Source organism: Anomaloglossus baeobatrachus, chromosome 1 (assembly GCF_048569485.1).
Source record: "Anomaloglossus baeobatrachus isolate aAnoBae1 chromosome 1, aAnoBae1.hap1, whole genome shotgun sequence".
In the NCBI taxonomy this organism is placed as follows: domain Eukaryota; kingdom Metazoa; phylum Chordata; class Amphibia; order Anura; family Aromobatidae; genus Anomaloglossus; species Anomaloglossus baeobatrachus.
Window position 1 is genome coordinate 351834887 of NC_134353.1, and position 19965 is coordinate 351854851.

Here is a 19965-nt window from a genome sequence, read left to right on the forward strand (position 1 = left end):
TTGGTTTCTGTGTCGAGACTCCTAACAGAGGCTCCACAGACTTTTTTGATTTGCATATTTCCCAGGGGGCAATGCACCTAGGATTTCATTGTGTTGAGCGCCCTCGTTGGCTGCCGGTGGGGTTTTCTCTGGCTGGTCTCCCCGAGATCAGTGATTGTTTTGTCTTGTTGGTCTACTAGGCATTGCTCCCACCTGGCCAAAATCCTACTCCACACTGATGAGGGGCAATACCCCAAAACAGCTCTCAGTGGATGGATACCTGGCCTTGGTATTTCCCTTGTCATATCTTTAAACTTGTCAAAGAGTTGGATAGTGACTAAAAGGGCCACTTAATATGGTGGTTATGGTGGTCTCCTAAAAAGAGCCACTCCTTGGCTAGGTCCTTCCCGGAGGAATATCTGACTAGTTTCTGTGTCGAGACTCGTAACAGAGGCTCCACAGACTTTTTTGATTTGCATATTTCCCAGGGGGCAATGCACCTAGGATTTCACTGTGTTGAGCGCCCTCGTTGGCTGCTGGCGGTGTTTTCTCTGGCTGGTCTCCTCGAGATCAGTGGTTGTTTTGTCTTGTAAGTCCGCAGCCTTGTGTGTTTTACACGTTCTAATCATAGCATTTCTGTATGGAAGTTGTCGATTCGTATTGAATTGATGATGCCCTACAACTTTGTAATTCACTTTTTTCTCTATCTCGTTCCGTTTTTGAGATAAAAATGCTAATTCCGCTGTTTTCCACCAGGTGGCGCTATAGGTGGTTTCATTGCGTAGCGCATGGCTACTTTACTATACCTAGACACGACGTCTATGCCTATAGCTGCTGCCGTTCTCAAGTTAATGGCGGTGGACAGGATATGGGTGGACACACTGTATATAATACTGTAGCAAACATGCCATATCACTATGATGGTATGAGTGGAATCTTTACTGCAGAAAGTGAATGTATGGTGCCTCATGGAGACACTGCATTTTCCTTAAGAAACAAGTCAATGAGATGGTGGGGTCAGCTCCAGTAGTCTTGTTGAGTCCCCACTAAAGGCCAATCATGCACTGCTCAATTCATCCTCTATGGGACATTGTTTACATAAATTAGAGGGATTACTGTATTGAATAAGAAGTCATATGATGTCTTTTACAGCTGTATACTTTATTGGATAGAAATGTTAACTTTTGTTTTGTTTTGTGTCACGTTGGCAAGTCTGAGTCTATTGCATCATTCTTGTGTGTATATTCTAGAATGCTTCACATTTTATTAAGTCTGTGATAACAACTATCTGCATTCCACGACCTGGTTTCATTCATCAGATATAGTCAATCAAAGCCTATTTTCCTGAAGCTGAATTACAACTCTAAGATCTTAAAGGGACTCTGTCAGCAGGTTTTTGCCACCTTATCTGAGAGCAGCATGATGTAGATACAGAGAAATTGATTTCACTTACTGGGCTGCTTGATGTGATTTTGATGAAATCCCTGTTTTATCTATTGCAGCTCTACCATCTAAATGCTGAGCTCTGCATATTCCCTCCCACAACACTAATTTTCAACTTTATGTGTACACTGTGTTTAGACAGAAAGCTGTCAGTCAGTGGGGTGGGTGGGGTTATCCAGAGCTTGAAATTCAGATGCTAGATCTGCATTTGATAAAATAGTGATTTTATCAAAATCACACCAAGCAGCTCATTAAAGGGAATATTTCAGCAGGCTTTTGCTATGTAAGCTGAAAACAGCATGACCAAAAGGTTAAAACATAGGATTTAGGGATGCCTGTCTTTTCACAGTCTGATCTGTTGATTATTTGGTATGTTTGTTTAAGGAGCAGGACCCTTATCACTGCAGAACTACAAAGTTAAACACATGGCAGTCTGGCACGCCCCCTCTTCTGATTGACACCTCAATGTCAATGCACAATCTCTATAGAGAGCCTGGTGTGGGCAGGGACAGCTCTCTGGACTCTGCTACATGACTAAAGGCTGCTTTACATGCAGCGACATCGCTAGCGATGTCGCTAGCAATAGCACCCGCCCCCGTCATTTGTGCGTCACGGGAAAATCGCTGGCCGTGGCGAACAATATCGCCGGCACGCGTCGCACTACTTACCTTCCTAACGACATCGCTGTGGCTGGCGAACAACCTCTTTTTTAAGGGGGAGGGTCGTGCCTCGTCACAGCGACGTCACACAGTGGCCCGCCAATAGAAGTGGAGGGGCGGAGAGCAACCACATGAAAGCCACACCCACCTCGTTGCCGGAGGACGCAGGAACACTGTTGTTCATCATTCCCGGGGTGTCACACGTAGCGATGTGTGCTGCCTCAGGAACGACGAACAACCTGTGTCCCAAATGAGTAACGATATTTTGAAAATGAACGACGTGTCAACAATCAACGATTTAGTGAGTATTTCTGATCGTTAGCGGTCGCTCATGGGTGTCACACGCAACGACGTCGCTAACGAGGCCAGATGTGTGTCACGAATTCCGTGACCCCAGCGATATCTCGTTAGCGATGTCGTTGCATGTAAAGCGGCTTTTAATCTAAAAAATCTGATTGTGTCACAACCGCTGCACTCAGTAATCTAAGTGATACCTCGTTGAATTGAAGGTCTTTTTTGCATACATTATTCTTCTCTCAGATGAGGAAGCAAAAACCTGCTGAAAGATTCCCTTTAAGTGATACATTGCTGGAATCAGAGTTGCTGCCCCTACATTACCCTAGTCTCAGGTGGGGGAGCAAAATCGTGGTCACAGATTTCCTTTAAAACAAAACAAGAAGAAAACACATGAAGCATCTGCATTTCATTATATTGGTGTACAGTATCACTGTTTGTCCTGTAATTGCTTTATACAGAAGTTGTGCTCTACCAGATACAATATATACTGTATCAGCAAACTAAATCCAAGCCCTCACGACTGTTACAGTAATAAATGAGGAATCCTGCTACTTGTGGAAGGCCGTTCACTCATGGTCTGATCAGACCACTGCCAAACTGAATGTGTGGCACCCCTGAGGCTTCAGGTGCCACAGGGTACTGCACCCCCATTAGAGTGTAATACTTATCCTGGGTCCAGGGAAGGTCGGTACTGGTTTCCACCTACACAAACATACAGTCAGTGGGTTTCCCTCCCCAATGGTGACTGGGCCAGGGTCGGTTCACAGTAGGGGGCCACTACAGCAGTGGGTTTACAGGAGGCTCCCCAGATCCACACGACTGGGACTCAGGGGCAGGAAGAGGCAACCACCAGGGGGTGTCAGTAGCACACAGTGGGAAGAGCAGGTTGACCTGGTGAGAGCAGTGAATCAGTTGGTGGCAGCTACTGGGGGCAACAGCTCAGAATACGCAACACAACTACAACAAGGAGTTTAGCTTCAGACACAGAGCAGAGCGGATGTGCCGCGAGCAACTCTGTGGGCCAAGACATTCAACACAGTCGCTGGACTGGGAGAAGCAGGGCAGCTGCTTCCACAGGACTGGCGCAGTCGGGATGCAGAATCCTAGGGCAGGCATGCTTCAATTTGTATACCAACGCTGCAAGGGTCGCGGGGAACAGCTAAGAACAGTCACTGGACCCGTCCCACGAGTCTGCAGCAATTAGCATATAGGATCCGGGCTTGAGGACCGGCCCCATAACGGAACCACGCTATCAGCATACAGAACGGGAGACTTTACTGACACCGGAACCTTCAAGTTCTTCATGCCACGGGGGTCCGATACTTCAAAGGAGGAGAGGGCTCACAGGCTGACACACACACCGGACTTGACCTTTCACGGATCCGCTATCGGCTAGAGCCAATTGTGGCAGAGAACGGTACCCTGGGGAGCGTCTGAAAGACTTGTGAGTAAAAAGACCTGGAACCGCAGCCCCTGTCTCTGCCTCTCTGTCGCCCAGTGCGGTGGCACCAATGGGGACTAACACTACCCCCTCCATCCTCCCGGGGTAATCCCGCTCGGCCTGTGGGGAGTGACACCATCCCGGCTGCACCTAACATTTGCCCTGGTGAGAGACCCTGCAGCGTTGGCCCCAATCCTTGGCCGTGTACCACAGGTGGTGTCATGATCTTAATAGACTTTCCTAAACCCTGACTACTACCTCCATCCTTCCTGCCTCCCTCCAACCCTCCATTCTGTACTCCTCGGGGCAACGGAACTGAGGATCTGCACTCCTGGCCCGGCAACGAGTAGGTCAAAACACCTGCCCGTGGGGTGCTACAAATACATAGAGTATATAAAGTACACAGCCATGGGGCTATAGCACCTTCCAACAGGAAAATTAATTTCAAAGACTTTTATTATACTATTTATTCAGTGAGGAAGTGGTTTTAAACCATCTGGTCAGACAGTGAGTGGTTGTTTTTCCGTGACCAGGAAGAGTTCTCATTTTTTCTTGGATCAGTAAGGATGACTTAGCTTCATTCTTCTTCTGATATTTACTGTTCCTATGAAAGAACAGTTTCCTTATATTGTTGCCACACCTCGTTTTAATATTGTTTAATACTGAAGGATTTTTATACCAATGTTGTTTGTTAGATAATATTACATATACACAAGGTGTAACTTGGGATGTGTGATGCTAGCCACTTAAAGGCAGCCTTGAACCTTATTTTCCTTGTGTGTTATTTCCATATCATACCTCTATGCCCTGTACGCATGCTGATTGCGAGTGTTAGGGCAGAGTCACACTTGTGTATGACTCGCCCGAGTGAAATGAGAGAAAATCTGGAGTAGTGTCCATCTGCGATTGATTTCTCACGCCAGAGTTTCGGCAAGTCTATGGGTGCATGTGAAACATCGCACTGCACTCACATGTCATCCGAACGCAGTGCGATGTACGCAGAGACAGGCAGCGGAGGAGATGGTGGGATTAGTCCTTCCCTCCTTTCCACAGCTGTGATCCGATCCCAAGATCGTATCACAGTCGCATGACTCTCATCTGACACCCGCAGCAGATGGTCATTAGCATATCGCTCCCAGTGCTCTCACATCAGAAGCTATGCGCAAGTGGAACCAAGTGTGCACCAATAAGCATAAAGGTGCATGTCCGGCTAGCTTGGGCACACTCTTGATGCCTCCATTCATATCATAGTTTCTATTCTAGAAGTGTCACAAGGCAAGCTTGGTTCTTCAGCAGATACACTAAGGTGGGCTTTGTTTGCTGCGACATTACAAGCCGATGCTGCGATGCCGAGAGCGATAGTCCCCGCCCCCGTCACAGCTGCGATATCCTTGTGATAGCTGCCGTAGCGAATATTATCGCTACGGCAGCTTCACATGCACTCACCTGTCCTCGGACGTCACACGGCAGGCGGCCAATAGGAGCGGAGGGGCGGAGATGAGCGGGATGTAAACATCCCGCCCACCTTCTCCCTTCTACATATCCTACGGGAGCCGCGGTGACGCAGGTAGGAGATGTTCCTCGCTCCTGCGGCTTCACACACAGCGATGTGTGCTGCTGCTGGAGCGAGGAACAACATCGGACCATCGCGTCAGCGTAATTATGGATTACGCCGCCGCTACACCGATGATATGATTACGACGCTTTTGCGCTCGTTAATCGTATCATCTAGGCTTTACACACTACGATGTCGCCTGCGATGCCGGATGTGCGTCACTTTCAATTTGACCCCACCGACATCGCACCTGCGATGTCGTAGTGTGCAAAGTACCCCTTAGGTATATATCTGTCTGATGAGGTTTTTACCAGATGTAGGAAATGGCCATAAAAATTAGATATAGCTATTCAGAGGTTTCTCCACAGTACGTATATGTGTTTAGATGTTAGGCTATGTGCGCATGTGTGCGCTCTGCACCGCACCTAAAAGGTGCGCTTCAGAGCGCAGCTGAAAAGCTGCGTTCTGAAGCGCATGGTGCCGGCAGAGAACGTGCGCTCTGCATGCTGCCTCTCCCTATAGACAGCATGCAAACCGCACGGAAGAAGTGACATGTCACTTCTTAGAACGCAGCAATTCGGGCAGCAGCCGAATCGCTGCGTTCTAATATGCCATGTGTGCACGGCTCCTGCACAATCTCCATAGATCGCAGCGTAACTGCATGTAATACGCACACGTGCGCACATAGCCTTATAGCAAAAGGTATTATTTGTGATAGCTTGAAAATCCTATGTAATAAATTCTGTATGACACATGACCACCACTCCCCGCAGCCGGACATCTCTAGTAACTTGCTTTTTCCTTTCTCCTTTTTAAGGTCTGGAAGTGTGGCACAAAACTGGCGTGAAATCTACAACTTTGTGGAGACGCTCACAGAAAGATTTGTGAGGTAAAGTTGGGTGTGATCTGTGACATTTGTAACCAGATCGTCTGCTTATAGACAACAGTAAAGAAAATACTGATTCTGATATCATTTTCGTTGTTTCAACCTATATTTTATAAAAAAGGAAAATTCACACTGATGGTAAAATGTTTCTTTAGCAATGGGACGCTCATTCTATCCTGAGAGTGTTTTCATACAAGACTCAAATAAGGCCTCAATCAGACGTCCATGTCACACGTATGTGCGTCCATTCGTCCATTTTTCTCATGTTCCCATTCGTTCCCATTATAATCTGTGGTGATGTTCACATGTCCTTGTTTTACATAGAGACATTTTTTCCAGCAGCATGGAGAGCATCAGTGTGCTCTCCGTATTTAACATTACAAGGTATAGTACAAGCTTTGTCATTTCTTTATTTCTTTATTCATCTGTTAAAGGGAACCTGTCACCAGTTTTTCGGCCTATAAGCTGCGACTTCCACCAGTGGGCTCTTATATACAGCATTCTTACATGCTGTAAAAGCCCAGGCCGCTGTGTAGAATGTAAAAATCACTTTATAATACTTACCTAAACATTCGCTGCGGTGGAGTTGGGTCATATGGGCGTCTCCGTTCTCCGGTGCCGGTATCTCCTCTTTCGGCCATCTTTGTCATCCTTCTTCTGAAGCTTGGGAACATGACGCCTTCTATGTCATGCACACGTGCGGCATTGAGGTCCTGCGCAGGACTGGTGAGAGTGTAAGACGTAGGATGCGTCATGCACACAGGCTTCAGAAGCAGGATAGCAAAGATGGCTGAAAGAGGAGGCGCCGACACTGGAGAACGGAGACACCCATATGACCCAACTCCACCACAGCGACCGTTTAGGTAAGTATTATAAAGGGATTTTTATGTTCTACACAGCGACCTGAGTTCTTATATACAGCATGTTAGAAAGCAGTATATAAGAGCCCGGTGGTGGTAGCCGCAGGTTATAGTCACCAAATCTGGTGTCTTCTGCAGCTCCTGTCACCTTCATGCAGCAGAGCTGGAAGCGACGCTGGATCATCCTGGATTCCGCCGGACATGGAGGGCTTTTTGGGGCTGATTAAATTGGTGAACCAGGGAATGTGTTTGTGTTTTTTATTTCTAATAAAGGATTTTTCAGGTGTGTGTGTTTATTTACTGTAATTTACAGATTAATCATGGAAGGTATCTCGGGGAGACGCCTGACATGATTAATCTAGGATTTATTAGCAGCTATGGGCTGCCAATAACTCCTTATTACCCCGATTTGCCAACGCACCAGGGCAAATCGGGAAGAGCCGGGTACTGTCCCAGAACAGTCGCATCTAATGTATGCGGCCATTCTGGGCGGTTGCTGACTGATATTGTTAGGCTGGGGGGCTCCCCATAATGTGGAGCTCCCCATCCTGAGAATACCAGCCTTCAGCCATATGGCTTTATCTGGCTGGTATTAAATTTGGGGGGAACCGCACGCCGGTTTTTTTAATTATTTAATTATTTATTTCTATACTCCATAGTGACACGGCCACCGGCTGCTGTGATTGGGTGCAGTGAGACACCTGTCACTCAGCGTGGGGGCGTGTCTCACTGCAACCAATCATAGGCGCCAGTGGGCTGGGAAAGCAGGGAATACGAGATTGTTTAATGAGCGGCCGGCTTTTTCAAATTAGAAAAAGCCGCCGGAGCAGTGTGAACGCCGCGCAGCGCCGGTGATCGGGGATCGGTGAGTATGAGAGCGGGGGGGACACTTCAGTCACTCGGGGGATTAGCGGTCACCGGTGAATCCTTTACAGGTGACCGCTAATCAGTACGCGGCACACAGACAGAGCCGCGGTATGACAATGAAGTCGGGTGAAGTTCACCCGAGTTCATTCTCATCCCGCTACTCTGTCTTCTGACATGTAGTAACGACATTTTGCATCACACACGGACATTTCTCACGGACAACATAAGCACACATCCGTTGAAGGAACGTTTTATTTGGACTCCCGTAGGCTAACATTATGCCCGTGTGTGCGTGCTCCGTCCCAAAAACGAACATGCTTCCGTGCCAAACGGAGCAAAAAACGTGGGACGCACACGAACACATGGAAGATCAAATAACACGCACGTGTGCCTTTAAACATAAAAATATCACTATGGGGAGATAAGGTATGCACACCAGTGACTATGTAAGGGGAATACATGTAATAGCAGAAACTGCTGTGTGAATACTGACATGAAAAATTCAATAGCTATATGTAAGAATGAAATGTGGAAAATGAAACCTGCATTACTGCCATGAATATATGAATAAAGAGAAATTTAGCTACTGAATTGATCAATGCAATAGAGCCCCAACACTACGCCAAAGTATTTCTCTACGTTGGGGTCCCTAGCTTGTGTGTGTCCTCTCATGCAGTTAAAAAACTTACCGTGTATGGGAAGCTGAGACCCAGGCTATATATACGATGTGGATTGGCAATAGGTGTGTATGGGGAGGGTTCACAAACGAAAAACTACTAACAAATAAGAAATAACGTTTGGAACTCAATTCTATGTCTGAACTGGGTGCAAAAACCTAAAAAAACATCACTATGGGGAGATAAGGTATGCACACCAGTGACTATGTAGGGGGAATACATGTAATAGCAGAAACTGCTGTGTGAATACTGACATGAAAAATTCAATAGCTATATGTAAGAATGAAATGTGGAAAATGAAACCTGCATTACTGCCATGAATATATGAATAAAGAGAAATTTAGCTACTGAATTGATCAATGCAATAGAGCCCCAACACTACGCCAAAGTATTTCTCTACGTTGGGGTCCCTAGCTTGTGTGTGTCCTCTCATGCAGTTAAAAAACTTACCGTGTATGGGAAGCTGAGACCCAGGCTATATATACGATGTGGATTGGCAATAGGTGTGTATGGGGAGGGTTCACAAACGAAAAACTACTAACAAATAAGAAATAACGTTTGGAACTCAATTCTATGTCTGAACTGGGTGCAAAAACCTAAAAAAACATCACTATGGGGAGATATGGTATGCACACCAGTGACTATGTAAGGGGAATACATGGAATAGCAGAAACTGCTGTGTGAATACTGACATGAAAAATTCAATAGCTATATGTAAGAATGAAATGTGGAAAATGAAACCTGCATTACTGCCATGAATATATGAATAAAGAGAAATTTAGCTACTGAATTGATCAATGCAATAGAGCCCCAACACTACGCCAAAGTATTTCTCTACATTGGGGTCCCTAGCTTGTGTGTGTCCTCTCATGCAGTTAAAAAACTTACCGTGTATGGGAATCTGAGACCCAGGCTATATATACGATGTGGATTGGCAATAGGTGTGTATGGGGAGGGTTCACAAACGAAAAACTACTAACAAATAAGAAATAACGTTTGGAACTCAATTCTATGTCTGAACTGGGTGCAAAAACCTAAAAAAACATCACTATGGGGAGATAAGGTATGCACACCAGTGACTATGTAAGGGGAATACATGTAATAGCAGAAACTGCTGTGTGAATACTGACATGAAAAATTCAATAGCTATATGTAAGAATGAAATGTGGAAAATGAAACCTGCATTACTGCCATGAATATATGAATAAAGAGTAGTGTTGGGGCTCTATTGCATTGATCAATTCAGTAGCTAAATTTCTCTTTATTCATATATTCATGGCAGTAATGCAGGTTTCATTTTCCACATTTCATTCTTACATATAGCTATTGAATTTTTCATGTCAGTATTCACACAGCAGTTTCTGCTATTACATGTATTCCCCTTACATAGTCACTGGTGTGCATACCTTATCTCCCCATAGTGATGTTTTTTTAGGTTTTTGCACCCAGTTCAGACATAGAATTGAGTTCCAAACGTTATTTCTTATTTTTTAAACATAAAAAAACATATGTGCACATTTGGTCGTATCTCCAGTATGTACGGAAACGGACCAAACACGCACGTTTTAAACGGATGTGTGTTGCAGGCCTAAAAAAGTCCCTGAAATAACGTTCTTAAGATTTTCTTTGGTTTCTCTTGATATATTGCAATTTCATATATTCAGGTTGAAGTATTCATTTTACATATAGGTAAGTTGTTGTTATGGTTGAGTAATTCATGAAAAAGCACAATGTACCAATAAAAAATACTTGATCTTTATTTCTTCATAAACAATGTGTATGCATTCAATATGGAGGAAAAAAAAACCCATCATGATTGTGACTGTGCGGTCCTTACTCTAAGCTCTGGTTCAACTTTATGGTTGTGCCAGGTTTTCAGTTGTACTTATTAGCAAATATTATTAGTAAATATGTCATTGCCTATTCCATACGCCGTACTTGTATTCTTCTTCCTTCTTCTTTTAACGACTGAGGACAAACCAAAATGTTATTCTTATGTCATACAGAGCTATTAATCAAGTTGTGAGTCAGTCAGTTGTTCTTATTTTCTAATTTCTTTCTACATTTAAAAACCTTAGTGAGCAAATCCTTACACGACCCGATGTGTGACCAGTGATCAGTAAACAGCATTCCTTTAGCACTGGGTCATCGTAGAACATCAGAAATGAATGTACAGTTTTTTCCTGTTTCCCTTAGTCTTGGACAGAGGAGCAGGGTAAGGACAAAGGATGGTTAGTTGGGACATCTGCAGTTTATGAAAAGAAAGCTGACGTTTAGAGCTAACATTTGAAAACCACTCTTCAGTTTTAATGGTACAAATGGAAAATTGTACGAGGCATATGTGCATCTCTATTAGGCTTTGTTCACACAGGGTGTTATTACAGCTTTTTTTTCTTCACCAAAACCTGATCTTGTAGCAGGATGTGTCCTGGGAATCATCTCCGGTTTTTGGTGCATTTTTTTTGTGGCGTTTTTACAGCGTTTTTTTGCACTTCTTTGATGGACGAACCAAGTCCAGACCAGCAGGGGTTCAAAAGTACCCGAGTGCTGGGCCGGCCGGGATTGACCTGGATCTGGCACTTGGGTAGTAAAAAAAAAAAACTAAAAAGAAAAAGAAAAAAGTAAAGCACCCACTCTATATTTACCAGTCTCCGACATCGCTGTACCTGCTCTGTAGATGCTAGAATGTACGGGCTCCTTCCAGGTATGAAGTAATTTCAACACACCCCTACCACATGGGGGGCAGGGGGATGGCGAAGCATGATTATAGTGGAAGGGAGAAAACATTGCCAAGCTCACTAACCAAGCCAGTCATGCTCACTAACCGAGCTGATGACGCCTACTAACCTGGAAGGAGCCCATACATTCTAAACTCAACCGTACCTGCTCCTGCGGCCCCTCCTACTTCCGGGGCCGCTCATTAGCGTCATGCATATTCACTGCTTTTTCCCCCACTGGTGTCTGTAATTGGTTGCAGTCACTCGTGCCCCTAGCCTATGTGACAGCGTCTGACTGCAACTTATCACAGACTCAGTACAGTAAAAAATAAATAAATAAAAATATTGATGTAGGGTCCCCCATATTATAATACCAAGCAGAGATAAAGCCCAAGGCTACAGGCTGCAACCCCCAGCCATGTGCTTATCTTGGCTATGTATCAAAATAAGAGGGATCCCATGCTGTTTTTTTTAATTATTTAAATAATAAAAAAAAATTAAAAAAACAGCATGCGGTCCCCCTAAATTTGATACTCAGACAAGATAAATCCCACAGCTGGGGGCTGGTATTCTAAGGTTTGGGAGATCGGTTGCAGTCAGATGCAGTAAATATGTAATGAAGGTAATGAGCGACCTGGGAAGTGATGGAGTGGCCGCGGCAGTGTACAGCCGTGCCGGTGATTCGGTAAATATACCGCACCTGCTCCAATCCCCCTATCCTTTCCTCCATCATTTTGAAGTACCGGCCAGAAACCCCTGATCAATTCCAGGAAGGAACCGGGTTTTTTCATTAACTCGGTTACCCTCCGATCCAGGGTGTCTGCGAGTCCACACCTCACTAGGGAGAAAAACCGTGGCAAAAGCTCTGAAAAGAATTGACATGTTCATTCTTTTCATAACACAGCAAAACCGGAGGTGGTTCACAAAACCATCAGGAAAGAATCCTGGAGGTGATTTGTGTGTGTGTGCATGAGATTTCAGAAATCTTATAGACTTCTAGCTTGGTCTGGAAAAAGGAGCGTTTTATTAACATGGATTTGAATAAACCCAAGGCAAATCCGCAGCTAAAAAACGCTGCAAAAACTCCCAGTGTGAACATAGCCTTACTGTGTAGGACTTAGGATGACAGAGGAACAGGCAAAATTTTATCATATGCTGCACACATCTGTAAAGCTGTGGTGGCCATGGATGCAGCAAAACTATTCAATATAGCGGTCACAATGTTAATGGGGCTTTACACGCTACGATATCGTTAATGAATTATCGTCGGGGTTTGTGACGCATATCCGGCCTCATTAACGAGATCGCAGCGTGTAACACTTTAGAGCAATGTTAAACGATCGCAAAAGAGGGCAAAATCGTTTGCCGCGGAGAGGTCGTCCTGAAATAAAAAATCGTTTTCTGCTTATTAGCAATGTTGTTTGTCGTTCCTGCGGCAGCACACATCGCTATGTGTGACACCGCAGAAGCGACAAACATCTCCTTACCTGCCTCCATCGGCAATGAGGAAGGAAGGAGGTGGGCAGGAGGTTACGTCCCACTCATCTCCGCCCCTCCGCTTCTATTGGACGCCTGCCGTGTGACATCGCTGTGACGCCACATGGCCCGCCCCCTTAGAAAGGAGGCGGATCGCCGGCCAGAGCGATGTCGCAGAGCAGATATGTGCGTGTGACGCTGCTGTAGCGATAATGTTCGCTACAGCAGCGATCACCACATATCGGCCGTACGACGGGGCGGGTGCTATCACGCTCGACATCACCAGCAAATGCTAGCGATGTCGTAGCATGTAAAGCCTGCTTTAGTCTTCATTTTTAGTGTGGTGAGCATACTCTGATAGACAATGTGAAGCTGATGGTATTATTGTGCTGACACTACTATCTGACTGTTATGTACTTTAGTGAGGATATTCTACAATGTCTGCCCCATTAGATAGGTACATGATAACCCCTTTTTTGAGAACTGTAATGTCTAACAGTTTTGTTAATTTGTAAAGTAAAAATCGGTCCAATATTGGACCGTATTACTTGGACTGCACTCATGTCTCCCAACCTGAACATGACAGCGGTACAGAAATTTATGAAAATGTCACACTTGGGTTGGGATCTAAAGGAAAAACATTTTTCCTTGCAGAGACTGACACATCAATCTGGCTGTCAGTGGTGAGGCGACTAATAGCTGCAATGCTCCTCTGGCAAATATGCTAATTGTCTCTTCAGAGATGAAGTAGGTTAACTCTAGTGCCACCTATTAGAAGCAGCAATCTTAAAATCTTAAAAGGCAAAAGTGACCCTTTAAGGAGTCTTGTCATGTGACTTAAGGCCACTTTACTCACAGAGATAAATCTTTGGCAGATCTGTGGTTGCAGTGAAATCATGGACATATTATTCCATTTGTGCACAGCCACAAACCTGGCACTGATTGTCCACAATTTCACTGCAACCACAGATCTGCCAAAGATTTATCTCTGTGTGTAAAGTGGCCATTAGGATTTATGCCAGATCAGAACCTCAATTTGCAGACACGGCGTTTCGGGGTGATTGCCCCTCATCAGTGCAAAGAATGGATCTGATCCGGCTGTATGAGAAGCTAAGACAGTGTCTAAGGGGAAAACTTTTCTCCTTGCGGAGACTGACGTACCAATCCGGCATGCCAGTAGTGAGCAGATTTATAGCTGTAATGCTCAGTCGGGTTGGGAGACGCACAATCAGTCTGAACATTGTGGTCCAATCTTGGACCGATACATACAGTCGTCTAGATGCACCCTGATGGCATCACTTGACCTGGGCCCTCAGGAAAGTCGTAACTGTCTACTAAAAAAAAACAAATAAAGCAAGGGATGTCTTAGAAAATTTCTCTTGACAATCTGTGTGGTATATTGCCTCAAGAGGTAGGTAAATCAGCAGGGTGACTAATGATAAAAAATAACTTTTACTTGGTTCAGTTACAAATCACAAACAATTAGAAATTAGTCCTAAAACCTGATAAATATTTTGCAGACTAGTTAATGGAAAACGCTGTGAACAATTTCCCTCCAATACCCAAGAGCCATGGAGGCAATCTGGTATGTGTAATGTCCTGGATGTGGATTCACTGGGCCATGCACTGGACTCCCCGAGAGAGGCAACCCGGAGCTAACCCCTATACAGGGACTGTCCGGTCACCCCACCAGAGGGCCTAAATGCACGGTAGCCGGAACACGGGAGGTACGAAGTCTAAGTCCTATAGAAATCTGCAGGAGTCCAAAGGGAGCCGTAGGCAGGACGGATGACTGGAACCGAGTTCAGGTGCCGAGTAGAGACAACAGGCAGAATCCGAATCCAGACGAGATGTGCAGAGCGAGGTAACCAGGGACCGGAGACAGGATCAAACTGACGGATGATGGCGGAAACCACAGCAGACAGTCACGGGACACTTCCTGGAGAACTCCGCAATCGGGAAAATGTCAAGGCGGCAGACAGGCTCTGAGGAAGAGACAGAGTTAGGGTACTTTCACACTTGCGTTCAGCGGAGTCCGTCACTATGGAGAATAGCGCAGTCCGTTAACGCAATGCGCTATTCTCCATAGACTTGTATGGACAACGTACTGTAACGCAAGTGTCAGCGTTGCATCCGCTGGACGACGCAGCGTCGTTATTTTGACGCTGCGTCTGGTGGAAGAAACGCAGCATGTAACTTTTTTTGAGCAGCGCAATCCGTAGGATTTCACTGCACATGCTCTTTTTTTTTTTTTTTTTTTTAAATCACAAACTTTATTTTGTCTTTCGGTGGCCGAACGTTCAGCTGAGTGCCCGCCCGCCGGCATGTGAGAGCGCTCAGCTGAGCGACCGGCCGCCGGCATGTGAGAGCGCTCAGCTGAGCGCCCGGCCGCCGGCATGTGAGAGCGCTCAGCTGAGCGCCCGCCCGCCGGCATGTGAGAGCGCTCAGCTGAGCGTGCGGCCGCCGGCTATTGAGAGTGATCAGCTGATCGTTCACAATAGTCTGCTGCCGGTAAACTGTAAAGAAGAAAAAAAAATAAAAAAAAAAAATAAAAAAAAAAAGCTTTCCGTTGTTTTGTACGATCCGTAGCATCCGCTGTGCCACTATATGCAATACATCTGTTGCGTCCGTCACACAACGCAATGCTACGGAAGCCGTCCAACGCAAGTGTGAAAGTAGCCTAAGGGGTACTTTGCACGCTGCGACATCGCAAGCCGATGCTGCGATGCCGAGCGCGATAGTCCCCGCCCTCGTCGCAGCTGCGATATCCTTGTGATAGCTGCCGTAGCGAACATTATCGCTACGGCAGCTTCACATGGACTCACCTGTCCTGGGACGTCGCTCTGGCTGGCGACACGCCTCCTTATTAAGGGGGCGGGTCGTGCGGTGTCACATCGACGTCACACGGCAGGCGGCCAATAGGAGTGGAGGGGCGGAGATGAACGGGATGTAAACATCCCGCCCACTTCCTTCCTTCCGCATATCCTACGGAAGCCACGGTGACGCCGGTAGGAGATGTTCCTTGCTCCTGCGACTTCACACACAGCGATGTGTGCTGCCGCAGGAGCGAGGAACAACATCGCACCGTCGCGTCAGCGTAATTATGGATTACGCCGACGCTGCAATGATGATACGATTACGACGCTTTTGCGCTCGTTAATCGTATCATCGAACCTTTACACACTACGATGTCGCATGCAATGCTGGAAGTACGTCATTTTTAATTTGACCCCACCGCACCTGCGATGTCGTAGTGTGCAAAGCCCGCCTTAGTCTTGGAGACAAAGTACAAAGGGACCTGAGCACCTAGCTATGGGAACACGTTGATCAGGCGCCGCCCACCTGGAAAGGAAAATCTTATATACCCTGCACCTGTATCAGCCATATCCTGTTTCAGTATGGGGAGATAAGGTATGCACACCAGTGACTATGTAAGGGGAATACATGAAATAGCAGAAACTGCTGTGTGAATACTGACTTGAAAAATTCAATAGCTGTATGTAAGAGTGAAAATGTGAAAAATGGAATCTGCATTACTGCCATGAACATACAGTTAGGTCCAGAAATATTTGGACAGTGACACAAGTTTTGTTATTTTACTGTTTACAAAAACATGTTCAGAAATACAATTATATATATAATATGGGCTGAAAGTGCACACTCCCAGCTGCAATATGAGAGTTTTCACATCCAAATCGGAGAAAGGGTTTAGGAATCATAGCTCTGTAATGCATAGCCTCCTCTTTTTCAAGGGACCAAAAGTAATTGGACAAGGGACTCTAAGGGCTGCAATTAACTCTGAAGGCGTCTCCCTCGTTAACCTGTAATCAATGAAGTAGTTAATAGGTCTGGGGTTGATTACAGGTGTGTGGTTTTGCATTTGGAAGCTGTTGCTGTGACCAGACAACATGCGGTCTAAGGAACTCTCAATTGAGGTGAAGCAGAACATCCTGAGGCTGGAAAAAAAAGAAAAAATCCATCAGAGAGATAGCAGACATGCTTGGAGTAGCAAAATCAACAGTCGGGTACATTCTGAGAAAAAAGGAATTGACTGGTGAGCTTGGGAACTCAAAAAGGCCTGGGTGTCCACGGATGACAACAGTGGTGGATGATCGCCGCATACTTTCTTTGGTGAAGAAGAACCCGTTCACAACATCAACTGAAGTCCAGAACACTCTCAGTGAAGTAGGTGTATCTGTCTCTAAGTCAACAGTAAAGAGAAGACTCCATGAAAGTAAATACAAAGGGTTCACATCTAGATGCAAACCATTCATCAATTCCAAAAATAGACAGGCCAGAGTTAAATTTGCTGAAAAACACCTCATGAAGCCAGCTCAGTTCTGGAAAAGTATTCTATGGACAGATGAGACCAAGATCAACCTGTACCAGAATGATGGGAAGAAAAAAGTTTGGAGAAGAAAGGGAACGGCACATGATCCAAGGCACACCACATCCTCTGTAAAACATGGTGGAGGCAACGTGATGGCATGGGCATGCATGGCTTTCAATGGCACTGGGTCACTTGTGTTTATTGATGACATAACAGCAGACAAGAGTAGCCGGATGAATTCTGAAGTGTACCGGGATATACTTTCAGCCCAGATTCAGCCAAATGCCGCAAAGTTGATCGGACGGCGCTTCATAGTACAGATGGACAATGACCCCAAGCATACAGCCAAAGCTACCCAGGAGTTCATGAGTGCAAAAAAGTGGAACATTCTGCAATGGCCAAGTCAATCACCAGATCTTAACCCAATTGAGCATGCATTTCACTTGCTCAAATCCAGACTTAAGACGGAAAGACCCACAAACAAGCAAAACCTGAAGGCTGCGGCTGTAAAGGCCTGGAAAAGCATTAAGAAGGAGGAAACCCAGCGTTTGGTGATGTCCATGGGTTCCAGACTTAAGGCAGTGATTGCCTCCAAAGGATTCGCAACAAAATATTGAAAATAAAAATTTTTTTTTTGGGTTTGGTTTATTTGTCCAATTACTTTTGACCTCTTAAAATGTGGTGTTTGTAAAGAAATGTGTACAATTCCTACAATTTCTATCAGATATTTTTGTTCAAACCTTCAAATTAAACGTTACAATCTGCACTTGAATTCTGTTGTAGAGGTTTCATTTCAAATCCAATGTCGTGGCATGCAGAGCCCAACTCGCGAAAATTGTGTCACTGTCCAAATATTTCTGGACCTAACTGTATGAATCAAGAGAAATTTAGCTACTGAATTGATCAATGCAATAGAGCCCCAACACTACGCCAAAGTATTTCTCTACGTTGGGGTCCCTAGCTTGTGTGTGTCCTCTCATGCAGTTAAAAAACTTACCGTGTATGGGAAGCTGAGACCCAGGCTATTTATGCGTATGATATGGATTGGCAATAGGTGTGGTTGGGGAGGGTTCACAAACGAAAAACTACTAACAAATACGGAATAACGTTTGGAACACCATTCTAAGTCTGAACTGGGTGCAAAAACCTAAAAAAACATCACTATGGGGAGATAAGGTATGCACACCAGTGACTATGTAAGGGGAATACATGAAATAGCAGAAACTGCTGTGTGAATACTGACTTGAAAAATTCAATAGCTATATGTAAGTGAAAATGTGAAAAATGGAATCTGCATTACTGCCATGAACATATGAATAAAGAGAAACAAGCTAGGGACCCCAACGTAGAGAAATACTTTGGCGTAGTATTGGGGCACATTTTCACTCTTACATATAGCTATTGAATTTTTCAAGTAAGTATTCACACAGCAGTTTCTGCTATTTCATGTATTCCCCTTACATAGTTACTGGTGTGCATACCTTATCTCCCCATAGTGATGTTTTTTTAGGTTTTTGCACCCAGTTCAGACTTAGAATGGTGTTCCAAACGTTATTCCTTATTTATATCCTGTTTCAGGATTGTTGGGCCTATAAGACAAGGTGAGTGGGCGCGGCCCCGTCCTACACACATGCATGAAGCCTAGGAGCCAGAGGAAAATACAGGAGGCCGGGGACAGGACACAGGGGAGCACGAGCGGGAGCGGAGGCCGCGATCGGTAGGCACGTGGACCGGATCAGTGGGTTAAGAGCGGTGCCGGGACACCGGGAGCGTGACAGTACCCCCTCTCGCTCGCCCCCCTCCTCGCGACCGGGACAAGAAGCCGCGTAGAAGAGGAGCAGCAACGTACCCCCGGGGTACCCAGGACCGGACCTCAGGGCCGCAACCCACCCAATCGACAAGGAAGGACAGCTTGCCCCGTACTCTCTTCATGGCCACTATACCGCTTACCGGATACCCCTTGTCATTGACAATGGGAAGAGGAGGAGCACTGGCAGCAGAAGAGAGGGAACCAAGGACAACCAGCTCGGGTGTCTTGGCCAGGGCACAGGACGGACAAGCAGAGACAATGGAGGCGACATCCTGACGAAGAGATGGCCACCAATGGTGCCGACCAATAGCGCACAGGGTTTTCTTTCGACCGGGGTGTCCGGTCGCTTCCAAAGAATGCTCCCACTGAAGAACCTCGAGTCTGTCGGTCTCCGTGACGAAGGTCTTCCCAGGAGGTATCCGTGCCAGGGTGTAGGTAGCCACCAGGACAACCTTACTGGGACCAACGCTGGACTGATTCGTCTGTTCTTCTTGTTCCTCCGGCATGAAGGACTCCGGTGTCAGTGACTGAGGAACGGGCCGTACGGGCTGTAGACAGTTGTTGTGGCACAACGGGCCCCAATGAGTGATCACTCCAGAGCGCCAACTGACGACAGGTTCATGGACTCGTAACCAGGGCAGGCCCAACAGGAGTGCGTGAGCCATTTTCGGTATTACATATAGAGCAATCTTTTCGGTATGCAGAGCGCCAACACGGAGTTCCACGGGTTCGGTTATAAACAACACGGGTTCGAATAAGGGTTTTCCGTCCACGGAGGCGAGCTTGAGGGGATTAGCAAGCGGGATAACAGGTACCCGGTATCGATCCACCGTAGCCTCTTGGATGAAATTACCCGCTGCCCCCGAATCAATGTGAGCCTCTGCTGTGAACCAGGTCTTCTCCGTCATCACCTGGACAGTCTGCGTAACCGGGACTAAGGGGGTTCCAGTACCTAGGGTGGCATCTCC

General features: G+C 45.9%; 1 protein-coding gene across 3 annotated transcripts in view; it reads left to right on the forward strand.

The window, feature by feature from the left end:
• The window catches only part of ANTXR2 (ANTXR cell adhesion molecule 2), a 356942-nt gene that overhangs the window by 18403 nt on the left and 318574 nt on the right, over positions 1 to 19965 (forward strand). For all 3 annotated transcript variants that reach the window (XM_075352423.1, XM_075352424.1, XM_075352422.1), the window contains one exon: positions 6192 to 6263. In XM_075352423.1, coding sequence (XP_075208538.1) covers positions 6192 to 6263 — 72 coding nt within the window. The remainder of the gene's footprint in view (positions 1 to 6191; positions 6264 to 19965) is intronic.